We start from the raw sequence: 14,165 nt of genomic DNA, 5'->3' as shown, positions 1-14,165 counted from the left end.
CAGGTCATCTCTGGTTGCAGCATCTTTGATTAAAGTGCTTTTACCATTTAATTACAGGTTGTTTACAACATAGCAATAGGATGGTTACAAAGGGATCTCCTTTTTAAAAGCAACAGGTTCGGAAATGAGGGTAGAGTCGTTATGGAGCAGACAGCATTCTGTGAGCACTGGCCCCTCAGGACCACGGGATTCCAGAAGCCCAGTCCTGGGACTGCCCTGCCCTCCAGGACCCGCTCCTACCCCAGCCAACAGGATGTTGGTTGTACTCAGTCTAAACTTGGAGCCGATCAGGTTTCTAGCACAAAATCAACTACAGGTCAGCCTACTATTTGTCATTGAAAAGGAAAAAAAAAACAGAAGGCCATAGGCAAGACGCTGTGGACTGCTGGTGTAATCCAGGGAGAGGAGGGATAGGGGTGGGGTGGGTGGAGCAGGAATATGCTATCTGCCCTCCCCGTCCTCCCTGACAAGCGCCCCCCCCCCCCCGGAAGCTTCAGGACACCCCGGGAAAGCTGGGAAATGCTGCGTGGCCATCAGCACCCGCACTCAGGCCTCCCCCTCCTGTCACCTGTTCTGTGGCCCTCTAGGGCTGCATGCATCCCCGCCCCCCAGATTCTGGAAGAAGAATGCAAAAAAACTGGCCACCAGAGAGGCCCGGCTGTTCTACACTATCTCATCACAACTAGGAGTCAAGAAGGGGGACAGAACAGAGAGTGAAAGCTGTCACAACGGCAGCGGATGCTTTGAATACTGGATGGTGTCCAGGGCCGCCCCAATATCGTAGTTCTTGGTCTGCAGGAGCCTGGTGAGCCAGCCACCTTCATCAGAGAAGCCCATGGACAGCATCTGGGAGAGCGACTCGATCAGCCGGGGGTCAGCCTCTGCCAGAGAGAGGACAGAGCCATGAGAAGCAGCTCGGGGTACAGCCCGGCCAGCCAGTGAGCACGCCGCAGTGCCACAAGCCAGCCCTCCATAGGTTCGCTGACCCTCGTGGTGCGTGCGCGTGCACGGACACGCAGCCTGACAAGCTCTTCTCTCACCTCCCCCCCCACACACACAGCCTCTGACAAGCTCTTCCCATAAAGGGCTGAGGGTGAATCCGCTAAGCTGCTCTGTGGGGTGTGCTCGCCTCTGCACCACAACAGAACAGCCAGGCAGCTTGTAAACAGGAGTGGGGCTGTGCTTCAGCATGACTTCTATTTTGGACGCTGAAATTTTCACCTCATACAATTTTTACATCCTGATCTTTTCCAAACATTATAAAAATGAAAAAAAAAAATCATTGCTGGCCTGTGACAGCTTGCTGCCCCCTGCCCTGGTGCAGACAAGATGAACACCCAGAACCCAAAGGGTGGGTTTTCACCTGTGTTATTCTGACACACCGTCATCTTGTGACCATGACAATCAGAGCATGGCATCCCGCTGCTTCTCTTCAGCATGTGCCCTCAAAGCCACAGTCCCCATGTGGCCTCACTACCTCCTCCACGGGGGGAGGACCCCGGCTATGACCCCTGCTCCTGGGCCTCTGTGCTTCTAAGTCCCACTGCCAGCGAGATTCCAGTTCCAAATGCTAGGAGGGAACAGGATGGTCTGGAGAAAAAAAAGGACACTGCCTGAAATCACTTGCCTGGTGGCAGATGCGGGTACAGAGCAGCCTCCTTCAGTCCTGTGGGCCCTTCCTGAGAAGAGCCGAGGGAACCGGGCCCTTCGGATTCAGGCATCTGTAGAGACTGCAGTTCACCTGTGGACGGGTCCACTTCCTTTGAAGACAAATGAGTCCAGTCTTCGTCTCCTCCTGAGCAGTTATCAGACTCCATCTGTTCCTGGAACAGAACCACCCGTGAGCACACAAGCACCAGCTCGCCTGCCCCCAGCCTCCGTTCCTGGGAGCACCAAGCGTGAAGGCCACAGGAGGAAAGTTCTAGCAGTGGGGTCACAGAATGACATCAGCGCTACCAACGGCACTCCGACCAGGACATGCTTGGGTCAGCTATGCCCAGGGCCCAGAGAGAAAGAGTACACAGCGACAGCCCCGGCCTGGGCGGGTACTCGCCTCGGGCGGCCCCGACTCCAGGGCAACCTTGTCCATTTGCTCAGCTAGCGCCTGTGCGGTGCCCTCCGGATCCCGATCCACATCGGGTTTGTTGGGATCGGAAGAGCAGCTGCTGGGCTGAGAGCTTCCCCTGTCCTCCGTGCTGGAGCCACCTGGCGAGACGGGGGTGAGGCGGCTTCGCTTCCCTCCGTGTTCCACGTCAATGTCCACTTCGATGCCTGCAGACACCAAGGGGGAAGCTCAACCTGGAGCCGGCCCAAGGGCCTCCTGGCCAGGGCCACAGTACATGCGCTTGGGGCTTGGGACGGCGGCGCCACCACAGACCCGAGAGTCGCACAGCCAGTGTGGGACCTGGGCATGGGGCCACTGCACTGGCCCCAAGGCAAACGGCTGGTCACCTCGGGCCTTCAGGATCCCCGGGGCTTACTGGCTCCCAATACCCGGGCCCCAAACCTGGCCCCTAGAAAATGTCCACAGACTCAGCCACCTCACCAGACCTTCCTCCACTTTCAGCCTAATGGAACCTTAATCTCTGCTAACATCCCGGTCAGCTCTGGAGCCAGGAACCCCAGCAAGAGCCCATTTTCCCCAGCGTAGACAGCAAGTGAGGAACAGGAAGCCAAACACCACCCGTGGCCAGAGCCCCCAGCCACGCCACCAGGACCATACGAAGCCTAACACTTAGCTGGGGCGGGGGGGAGGGGGTGGCTGGTGCCACAAAACACACGCACAGTGACCACAGGCATCCTGCTCTGCCCTGGCGGAGCCCACAAGGCCAGAAGCGCAGGCCCACACATGGCCTCACTTATCAAAGGACAACAGGCCCACAGCTAAGAGACGGTTCCAGAAGGCTCTAGCCAAGATTCCTGGCACCCACCACACAGCCCACCTGCTCCCCAGACAGCTTTCAATCCACACTGCCTTTCCTTTGACTCACGTTTACTGCTTCTTGTTCTAGATCTACACACACCTCCCCCTTCCCGTCCTTTCAAAAACTTAACTTTTAGTGAAAACAACACTGTTTGTTTTACCGCCACTATATAGATCTGGTTCTCTACTTGCCCAGACTGCACTTATTTCCTTGCGGGGCTTTTGTTTTTATAGCATCAACAATGCCTGCTCTTCTCATTTTGCTAACTCGCCCTGTATTGTGCAACAGCTTTCCACAACTGCCACATGGGCTAAGTACTAGACACCCTGCAGCTCACGTATCCCCGGAGACCACCTCCTCAGCACCACCTCCGGCTCCTGCCCTGGACTGGCAGGTCCTCCAGGGCAGAGGTACAGCAGCTACATGGTGACAGCCCTTCCTCTCTGCCTGGCACCAGCCACCCTGGCTCAGGTACTGGGTCCCACTTTGCAGCGCCTTCTCCATTCTGGGTTTTTCTTCCTTTCGGTGGGGGGGGGGGGGGTTCAAGCCAAGGTAAGATGATGAAGACCCTGCACACCTGAGAGCAGCTTTGTTCTGGCCTCACAGGAGGCAGCTTCAGTTGAGCATAGCATCCTAGGTTAACAACCATTTCAACTCAGACTTCTGAAGTCACTGGTGGTGTTCCACAGTCTCCTGCACTGGCTCTTTGAGCTCTGCCACCTAGGGCTTTTCCAGAGCCTCCCTGTCTCTAGAGGGTTCTGGGACGGGACAATGATCTCTGGTGAGGGATCTTTCTGGTCACTGTCCAAGGCACTGCGGAGTCCCCTCAATCCAGAGGTTCACGTCCTCTGGGCTGACATGGTCTTCTGTTCATTTCCTTCCTTCCTTCCTTCCTTCCTTCACTTCTATCTGCTCTCTCTTCCTCAAACTCCTATAATACCTCCTACACTGGGCCTTCCAGAACTAACTCTCAGACCTTCTCACCTTTTCACTCTCCTCACCTCTTGTTTTTAGAACATTTCCTTGAAATGACCTTAAAACCTAAGCCTTCTCTTGAAGTTTTTTTTATCTTATTTTTCTTAATTCCCAGGAAATGTTATTAATCTGTTCTCTATAAATCTGTTATCATTTCTATGGTATCCTGTTCTTCTATCAAGGATGGAAGTACTTATTTGGATCTCATGGAGGATGCGGACACTCTCATCCTTCCCCATGTTCCTCCTTGTCCATACGCTGCGATTTTTCCCCAACGGCTGGCAACCACGGCAGTCTGATCCTAGCAAGGCATTAAGAGGAGGCTGCCAGGAGGAACCCCGAGGGGCCAGGGCCATGATTCGCTTTCCTCTGGAGGGTGATGGGGCACCTGGCCAGGCAGTGGGATCCTGGGTGGCAGAGCTACAGGACACTGCCCTGGCACGCATGGCCTCTCCCGAGCAGGGACACCTCAGCCCCTGCTGGACCGACTGCTCACTCAGGCTGCCGCCTCGCCCTGTGCCCTCCAGCATCTAACCATCAGGTCTCATGCCTGGGATGGCAGGGACCATCATTCGGCTGACCAGCCAGTAATGGCTACAGGATTCTGAAGACTGGTCTTCAAACACCCCCAATTCCCTGGCCTCTGATGCCTCCACACAGTTGCTCACCACCCTCAAAATCCACTGCTTGTCTTTCAAAGTTTAAGGTCATCTTACCTCGTCATCTAGGACTTTCCTTTTTCTTTGTCTGTGTTGCTTTATACTCTTGTGTTTAATCCCCTTATTGTCACTTTGGTAGAGTGAGGAGCAAATAGAGATAAAGACAGGCTTAGTTACCAATACTCCCATCTGCAATATTTAAGTCCCTTTTCTCCTTTTACCCTCTCTCCGACTTTTTTTTTTTCTTTAAGATTTATTCATTTATTTGAAAGAGAGAGAGAGCAAGAGAGAACACAAGTGGAGGGGCAGAGGGAGAAGCAGACGCCCCGCTGAGTAGGGAGCCCAGTGTGAGGCTCAGTCCCAGGACCCTGGGATCATGACCTGAGCCAAAGACAGATGTTTAAGCCACTCAGATGCCCCCTCCCTCCAACTTTTCATCATGAAAGGGTCAAGCAGGGGCACCTGGATGGCTCAGTAGGTTGAGTTTCCAACCCCTGGTTTCAACTCAGGTCCTAATCTCAAACCCCATGTGTCCAGCTTAGTGCTCAGCTGGGAGTCTGCTTGGGATTCTCTCTCCCTCTGCCCTTCCCCCACACCTGCACACACACTCTCTCAAGAAATAAACCTTTAAAGAAAAAAGGAAAGGTTCAACCAAACAAAAAAGTTGGAAGAACAGTATATACCCATATACTGAGTGAACACCCATATACCGTCTAACTTTTCTGTGTGAACAAATGACAGGACCTTTGTAAAGGAATCAGTGACTACAAACCCAAGCCAGAGCAGTCCTGTGACTCCATGGTAGACCCGCTCAGCTGGTTCTTATGACACCTACCAAACAAGGTCTTGGGGTTTTACTTTGAAACCGCTGAGTCACTGCACACAGTCTGCCTGCCCTCTGGGAGGTATTACTGGCTGTCCCTCTGGGCCCCTGCTCTGGGAACAGTCCCTTCTAGGCAGTTAGCAGGATGAGTCATCCTAGCTGTCAGTTCCTTGTAACAAAGGAAAATACCTATAACTCTAGAGTTGAATAAATTCCTCAAGTGGCCCTCCTCAACTGAAACCCTCAAAAGCATACTTACTGAAACTTCCCTTGTTTTTCTGGACAGCTCTAGGCTCCTCTCAAGTTGGTACAAAGTAACTCCATCCACTTTGAAAGACCTGAAAAGGCCTTTACCCTTATCCTACAACACCTCTGAGCACTGCCAAAATTATTCCCGTTAAGTCCTGTGTAGGGAATTTGGGTCAAGCTCTGAAACATGCCCCCAGCGCAGATGGGCCTCAGGATGGACAGCAAGTGTGACCCAAAGTCACTGGCAAGCCTTCAAAACACACAGATCCCAGGCCCAACCCAAGACTAATTTACCAGGATCCAGAATGTTGACCTGGGATTCTGCACAGCTTCCCGTGCCCTTAAATCACAACCCGTTAGAGGACCATCTCTCAAAGTTCAACACAGCCTCGTGCTTTCGTCACCACATCTCAAGTGGCAGCTGGGGTTTAGCACTAGGCTTATCTCCCGATTATGACCTAATCACTGCTCCACTTTTATCCTCCTTAGAAAGCACTAAGAACATCAGCTCTCTTTTCACTTTCTCTAAAGAGCCTTTGACTCCAGTCCCAAAAACAGTATATGGTCTGAGCTGTTTCACGGAGCAGCAAGGCCAGGACATCACTGCTGCTTTGAAGTTGTGTCCTGGCCTTAAGGAGTGGCAGCTGAAACGGTATCCAGTGGGAGGCAAGAGCAGTCCTGCCTCCCTTCCCATCTGCATCCTTTCGGACAGGCCTTCTAGGCCACCTGAGCGGACACTTCCTGCCACCGCAGTCACAGAGGTGAGCGCTCTTCTAGGCAAAGATCATGGACCTGCTGTAATCTTGCACCAGAGATCACCTTTGTCATGGACTCCCACTGCCACAGGGCCCAGCCCTGCAGCGACCACCGTCAGGGCTGCAGATACAACAGGTGCCTTCTAAAGCCTTGGGCCAGGCTCACCACTTGGGGGCACCTGCTTTGGTTCACCCACCCAGACACCTCACACCTGAACTGAGGGCCAGGTACTGGGCATCATATAGAACTCCCGCCTCCCTCATGCCCTGCTCCCTAGCATGGGCACAAGTCTGGTACTTGGCAAGCACCAAAAAGGCTGGTACTGCAAAAGACAAAAGGGAGGAAAAGAGAAATGGCCTCTCAGCTAATGACTCACCCAAGTCCTTGAGTAAACCCTGGGCTGTTTGTAGGGTGGAGGTGAGGAGAATACTGTCCTCTGTGGGAAGAACAGTCAGAGGCTGACAGGCCAAGCCCGTAGCTCAGCCTACTGGGATTATCCCAACCAACCACTCTCTGATTCCACTTTATTCCATGGGGAAAGCTCAAGAAACTGTCAGGAATTCAAATGAGTGGCCTGCAGTGCCGCGCTATGGCAAAGGCCTATGTGACGCTACAAGGGCACGGAAGTTAGCATTCCTCTACAGCAACCCAGGGGCCAGCCGCCCAAAGCCACCCATCACCCAGCACTCGGAGTTGCTGCCACTCCCAAAGGACAGAGGCAGCCACTTACCCAAAGGGCTCAGGGCAGCCGCCACACTCTCCCCGACATTCTTGAGGAAATTCACACTGGGATCCTCCGATGGACCAGAAACTTTGGTTTTCAAAGAAACAAAAACATTCAATTCAAAGCAGATTTCTCAAGGACTTGAACACCTGTTACAATCACATCACCTTCATCACAGGGCCCATCCATCCCTGGGACCCTGCCCCTCCATCCCCACCATCCTGGGCTGCTCTGTGACACTGCTGTTCAGAAGCCGAGGGGGATTCACTGCATGGGGTATGAAATATGGACCCCATTCTAGCTCAGATGTCAAATATCAAACAAACCTCCTCACCTTGGTTCCAAAGAACAAGGTAAACCAGAGGAACAGAAAAATTAATAAATTTAGAATAAAGCCAGAATCTAAAATTCTGAAACACAAGTTATATGTTAAGTATTTAACTCTGTGAATACGTTTAAAAATATTTGAGCAGGATGCCCAGCTGGCTCAAACAGTAGAACATACAATGCTTGATCTCAGGGTCGTGGGTTCAAGCTCCCAGCTAGGTATAAAGCTTACTTAAAAAAAAATAAAAATAAAAAGGCTTGACAAGATGGGGTGTGATTTAGGACTGAGCCACATCTGGGCCAAGTCTAAATCTGGTGCAGGTGAATCAGCGGCCATGGGCCATCAGTGTGCGCGAAATGTCCTGTGTGCGAAATGAAGAGGACGCTCCCCACTTTGCAAGGCTGAGGATTAAGCCCCCCACCCCCCTGCCCCAGCCACAGGCTCAGCAGCCACACAAAACATGGGAAAGGCCCTCCAGCTCTCCCAGCCCTGACAGCTCCCGCCACAGAAGCCCACAAATACAAGCCTCACCTGATTCTGCTGCAGGGCCAGGGCGGGCATCCCCAGCCCGGGGAGGACGCGGGCTCCAGTTCCCTGGTGGGCCCATCTCCCAGCCAGGCCACCCAAAGTGCCCGTGTTTCAGCTTTCGGAGCCAGCGGCTATGAGAAAAGCCCTAGAGAGGAGGTAGCAGAGGGGTAGAGTGACACCAGAACAGAGGATGCCTCCCTGCACCCGGTGCCCACCCAGCCTGCAGAGAAGCCCCACTCACCTCTGAGAAGGGCCCAAAGGTGCCGGGGAAGACAAGCTTGCTATGCTCCCGATGCAGGCCCTTTCCCTCACAGGCAGCACACAGGTCATAGTCCGGGCAGACGCTGCACTTGTAGCGGGTCCCCACCACTGGCCCATTGCAACCGTCACAGATCACATTGGGGTGCACCAGGCCACGTGGTGCCTCCTGAGCGCATGGGGGGCGGTGGTCCCGCCGACACTCCTTCTTCTCTGCAGGGAGGACAAAGAGCCATGAGGTGGGACCCTGTACGTTTCCCATTTGTCACCACTGTGGAGCTTGTAGGTAGCAGGACCCCCGGCCCTGCTCTCCAGACACAGAGTCCATGCAGAACTCAGCCATTGGAGGGACAGCAACAAAGGGACCCGAGAACCTGCTGGGAGGGTCCCAGTCCCGTGCCTGTGTTATCCAGGTACTTGTGGCCCAGGCCAAGTGACAAGCATCAGGGAGCTGTGTCTGTACACCTTTGGCCCTGCCCCATGTTAACCCCCAGGGTATCCCCAAAGCTGCCCCCTCCTGCCCCCTTAGTCTGGGCACAATCAAGAGAGAACCCAGAGATCCTCAGGCCCCACCCCTTGTGGTCGTTGGGATTCCTTTCTCAGGCCAAGCACTGAGGTGATTCTCAGTCTTAAACCACTCCCAGGTTCTTCTCCACTACTTTGAAGGGATTTCTCCAAAACCTCAAAACAGGTCTTACTCAGCAAGAAGCATCCTGCTTCAAGCAGCAGCCAAATCAGACCTTTACCTTTAATGTAAATGCGGAAGATGTCATCCTTCACATAGGACATTGCCATGGTCAGTTCTTCGTCACTGGAAAAGGCAACCAAGTCTCCATCCTCATCTAGATTATTTAAAAGACAGCACGTGAGCACCCAAGGTTTCTCTGTGGGACACAAGCTACTGAAAAGTGCTAGAGGGGCATCCACGGGCCTAGGAACCGAAGCACGCCTCCGTGAGCCAGCGGGCAGCAGGGCTGAGGCCAGATTGCCTGTTCATTGTGCCACTGCCTACAAGATAAATCCTCCAAGTTGGGCCCTGGGCACCCAGAGGACACAGAGCATGTGTGTGCAGGGGCAACTGGCCTCCTGCCACTCTGCCTCTGAGCCAGCTGCCACCTCCATGCACATCTGATCAGGCCTGGGCCCAGACCCGTCTTCAACTGTAGGAGATCCTCACCTATGACCCCTCCAAAGGCCTTGGGCCTCTTGTGGTTTAGGAGAATCAAGCAGATGAGTACATCTACCCCCAACGAAGCTAAAGTATTCATATGTACTCTTTGATTTTTAATTGTAGATTTAGCAAAGGGTGTTAAAGTACCACCATGCAGGCCGAACCAGCTCTGTGGGCCACTGGATGCAACATCCACCATAAAAACAGCCGCCATAAGGACAATGGCAGTGTCAGAAGGTGATAACCCAAACACTCACCAACTAATGAGTGGATAGAGAATGTAGTATGTCCAGAAAATGGAATGTTATTCACCACAAAAAGGAACGAAGTACGGACATACCCAAGGACGCACTAAACCTTGAAAGTGTTATGCTGAATACAAGAAGCCAGTCACAAAGGAGTATGTGAGATTGGGGGGCCGCATATAGGTTCACATGGAACGTCCAGAGCAGGGAACTCCACAGAGAAAACGAAGCAGTAGAGGTCCTTTCCCAGGTGAAGCAGCGCTCCTCCTACGCCTGCGAGGAGGGGTACACAGGTCTCCCACAACCGTTCACGTTAAGTGGACGAATTACACGGGAAGTGAATTGCGGCTCCATAAAGTCGTCACAAAAACAAACCAAGAGCTGCTCCGGCCAGCTGGCAGCGCTCCTGCGGGAGGTCCCGGCACTGCCCCTCCCAGGGGCCGGCCTTGGCTGCCCGCCTCGCCCCCGGCCGCCCCGCTCGGCTCCGCACCCCCAGGCCCCCAGCGGCCGCCGGGCGCAGCGCGCGGCCAGAAACCCAGCGAGCTCCCGCCGGCGGGTATCGGGGCCACCCCACGCAGCCCCCGCCAGCCCCGGATCGGCGGCAGCCGGGGTGAGCGAACTCGAGCGCGAGGTCGCCCAGGCCTGCGACGTCACGGCGGGGTGGGGGAGGGGCGGCGCCGTGCGCCCCGGCCCCCGCCCCCGCCCCGGCCGCCGCCGCCCCCGCCCCCGCCGCCGCCGCCGCCGCCGCCGCCGCCGCCGCCGCCCCCGACGCCCACCCGGACGGCCGCCCCGCGCAGCGCCCCGACGGCGCCGGCCCGCTCACCGCGGTAGTGCGTCTGGAAGCCGCCGGGACGCAGCACCGGGAACAGGGCGGCCACCCGGCTCAGCAGCCTCTCGCAGGGCCCGGGCCCGGCCGCCGCCTCCGCCTCCATCTCCGCCTCGGGCTCGGGGCCGAAGCAGAAGCTGAAGCGGCGGATTTCGCGCGCCGCGTCCTCCTTGCCCAGAAGGTAGGCCTTCACGGTGAGCGACGCCATCGCTGCCGGGCGCGGGCGGCGGGACGGCTGGGCCGCGGCGGCGAGCGGCGGGCGGCGGGCGGCGGGCGGCGGGACGGCTGGGCCGCGGCGGCGCGGGGCGCGCGGCCTTTGTAGGAAACGAGGGAGGCCACGCCCTGGCCGCCTCCGGGGGCGGGGCTCCGCGCCCCCGCCCGCCCCCCGCGCCCCCGCCCACGCCGCCCCGCGCGAGCCGCCCTGCGGAGGCCCCAGCTCGCTGCCCCCTCCCCTCCGTCGGCCCCTCCCTCCGCTCTCGGCCCTGGGTCTCCGGCGCCCCCTATGGCCGACCCCCCCCTTACTGTCCTCAGTGCCCCCGGACGCTGCCGGCTCTGGGGCTGGGCTCCTGCCGCCTCCCCTGCAGGGAAGCCCCCCCCAGGGGTCCTGCCCCAGACCCCTCCCAGGCCTGGCCCTGGCCGTGACTCTGCAAAGCCGAACGGAGGCCGCCGGGGATGCCTGAGGCCGGAGGGGGGCGGGGGTCAAGGGGCCCGAACCCACGGGCTCCTGAGGTGCTCTCCGGTCCATTGGAAGCACCTGGCTGTGCGGGTGGCCGCCTGCTCCACCGCCCCCAGCATCCTCCATGACGGCCACTTCCTGGGTTGAGGGACATAACCCCAGACTTGGGCCTGAGCATCACAGGACCTCCCAGTGTAATAGGGGGTAAGGTGGAAAGGTGCCTGAAGAGCACAGGGTCCTCTCACCCTCACCTGGCCAGAGGGCCAGCCAAGGCTTCCTGGAGCCTCACTGGGCATCAGCTGTTCAGTACAGTCCAACAGACTCCCCATGGGCAGCCAGTCACCCACCTGTCTACACAGAGTTCACTGCAGCAGGTGGTGCCCAAAAGGGCCTGTGTGGTCTCAGGCCTGTCGGCCTCATGGGCAACCCAGAGGTCAGACCAATAGCCCTCCAGCTATTGGTAACCAAGTAACACTGCTTTATGTGACAAAACCCACCTGTTCACAGGTCTGGGGGAAGGTGGGGGAAGGGTACATTACCCTATGAAGTCTCCCAGGTGGGGTCCTATGAGTAGAAGTCAGACTTGCTGAGTCAACGTTATGTCCTCTCATGGTGGGGTTTGTGGGAACAGGGAAAACCTCAAGAAATGGGAACCCCAGAAGGGAAGGGTGGGCGGCCTTTGCTCTCGGATGGGAAGGCGATTTGCTTATGGGAACACAGCAGGGACCTGTCTCCACAGGTGTGGCTGGTGGGGGCTCCAGAGTATGCATACCCAGCCCAAGCAACCCTTTACAGAGGCCGTACCCTCTCAGGCCCCTCCCTGTGTCGTGCCTGGGAAGGTGACCCAGCGCCCATTGCCCTGCAGACAGGGTCAGAGGATGGACTGAGGCAGTGCTGGGCAGAGGCTGCTGGGGCCCACAGGTGTCCATGGGTGTGACTCAAGCCCGGGAGCCTCGAAACCCAGGGCAGGCTGGGCCAGGAGCCCAGCTTCCCACCCACCCCAAGTTTCAGTGGCCTCATCTGAGTGAGTGGGGGTGCAGAAGGAGAGCCCTGGGGCTCTGGGGAACCTCGGGTCTCAGGCAAGGCTTGAGGTGCGGCCTCTGTCCAATCAAGCAGTGGAAACATGCTGCCAGCAAAGCCTGCTTTGCTTTCTGGCCGTATGGCCCCATTTGGGATTGTGTGGGTTTTCAAGGAGGGAAGGAGAGAGCTTCGGGGAAAAGGGATGGCAGGAAATGGGGCCCAGGGAAGCCAACCTGAGGTTGACACACACAGAGAGTCCTAGCTCTGGCCTTCCCAGGATGCCCTACTGCCCAGTGGCCCTTGCCCTGCCCTCCCCCAAGGCCAGTGCGAAGTAAACAAGGCAGCAGCTGGGGAACCCCCTGGCAGGGCCCTGTCGCCTGCCGGGAGAGGTCAGGTGGTCTGGCCGGCAGTGAGTCAGCATCCCATGACCACCGTCATTAACAGGGGGGATCCCCACCCCGCTGCCACCTATTTCAGTGACATTTTAACAGGCAGCCAGGCAGCAGGGGTGGGGAACAGGACCCTGAGCCACAGGAGCCCACAGAGGCCCAGGGTGGCAGGGAGCTGGCAGCAGAGATACCAGAGCCAACCAGACCCTGTCCCCATGGTCCAAGGATGCTTCTGACACTGGCCACCCTTCCCCTCCCTGCACATCAGGGACCTCCCCTGGAACCACTGGCACCCGTCAGAAGACCCACTATCGGGACACCTGGTGGCTCAGCGATCGAGCTTCTGCCTTCGGCTCAGGACGTGATCCTGGGGTTGAGTCCCACATCGGGCTCCCCACAGAGAGCCTGCTTCTCCCTCTGCCTGTGACTCTGCCTCTCTGTGTGTCTCTCATGAATAAATAAATAAAATCCTTAAAAAAAAAAAAAAAAAGGAAGGGATCCCTGGGTGGCTCAGCAGTTTAGCACCTGCCTTCTGCCCAGGGCATGATCCTGGAGACCCAGGATCAAGTCCCACATCAGGCTCCCAGCAAGGAGCCTGCTTCTATCTCTGCCTATGTCTCTGCCTCTCTCTCTCTCCTCTCTGTGTATTCTCATGAATAAATAAATAAAATCTTTATTAAAAAAAAAAAAGGAAAAAAAAGGAAGAAGAAGACCCACTCTCTACTAGTCTAGCCATCTTCGGCATATGGCAAGCTTCTCAGTGTCCTCATCTTGAAATGGGGCTTAGATGGGGCCCCCTCTGGGGTAATGCCCCCTGGGTGTGCTAGAGGTGTTTGGGCTGCCTTGGGGGGCATCAGCTGGGGGGTGAAGGTGTCTGGAAGGGTTTGAGTTGAGAGAGTGGAAAGCACTAAAGAGACCTCTGTCAGGAGTTTCTGGGGGACGAATGGGGGCAGCCAGGAGATCATCTGATTTGGTTTATTGCTACGGAGTATGTTGGAACCTTCTCATTACCTCCTCCCTTCAGAAGTACTCCCATCCCTTGACAATGGTTTTTTTGAAGTTCTGTTTATTTTCTTTGTGGTATGGAGCCAAACCTACAGATGAGTGCTGGGGTGACAGGAGATAAGGCCACACTCCTCTGGGCCACCTTAGGGGAAACTGAGGATAACTGGGAATCGGGCTCCTCCAGAACCCAGCACTAGGTCCAAGGACTGAGTTTGTTTCTCTGTGGAGGAAGTGTGGTTCATGTCTTCCACTCCTTTCCACTCCCTCACAGGAGGGACACACCCCCACCATGATTCCTAACCATGCCAACTCATTCCACCTGATGACTTTCCCCTGGCTCCTCCCCCTGTCTAGAACTCTCCCTCTCTTCTGCATTGTCATCCTCTCCACAGGGCCTGAGAACCCCCTTGGGAAAATCCCCAGACACTGGATGTCACCTCCTTTTAACCCTTCCTGCAAAAGCTCACAGCCCAGCCAAGGGGTGGGAGGGTGGGGCATGGGGGTTGGGGGAGTGGGGCATGGGGTGTGGGGAAGTGGGGCATAGGGTGTGGGCTTGGGGGTAGTTCGTAAAGCAAAGGGACTCAGGATGCCTGGGTGGTGCGTCCAACT

The 14,165-nt window shown here is 56.4% G+C and overlaps 1 protein-coding gene across 2 annotated transcripts; it reads right to left on the bottom strand.

Moving 5' to 3' along the window:
• Positions 1 to 4: 4 nt before the first annotated feature.
• On the bottom strand, positions 5 to 10,743 carry SQSTM1 (sequestosome 1). 2 transcript variants are annotated; one of them, XM_055301389.1, is made up of 8 exons: positions 10,464 to 10,743; positions 8,971 to 9,066; positions 8,208 to 8,437; positions 7,970 to 8,111; positions 7,117 to 7,197; positions 2,054 to 2,271; positions 1,628 to 1,823; positions 5 to 881 (listed from the first exon to the last, which is right to left on the bottom strand). In XM_055301389.1, the coding sequence occupies exons 1-8, from the start codon at positions 10,672 to 10,674 to the stop codon at positions 724 to 726; spliced, it is 1,332 nt and encodes a 443-aa protein (XP_055157364.1). In that variant the 5' UTR covers positions 10,675 to 10,743; the 3' UTR covers positions 5 to 723. The 2 variants fall into 2 exon arrangements, with proteins under 2 accessions (XP_055157364.1, XP_055157365.1); XM_055301390.1 differs by having other exon boundaries at positions 1,628 to 1,817.
• Positions 10,744 to 14,165: the final 3,422 nt, after the last annotated feature.

Source organism: Nyctereutes procyonoides, unplaced genomic scaffold, assembly GCF_905146905.1.
Source record: "Nyctereutes procyonoides isolate TBG_1078 unplaced genomic scaffold, NYPRO_anot_genome, whole genome shotgun sequence".
NCBI lineage: Eukaryota > Metazoa > Chordata > Mammalia > Carnivora > Canidae > Nyctereutes > Nyctereutes procyonoides.
This window is presented reverse-complemented; position numbering and strand designations above follow the sequence as displayed.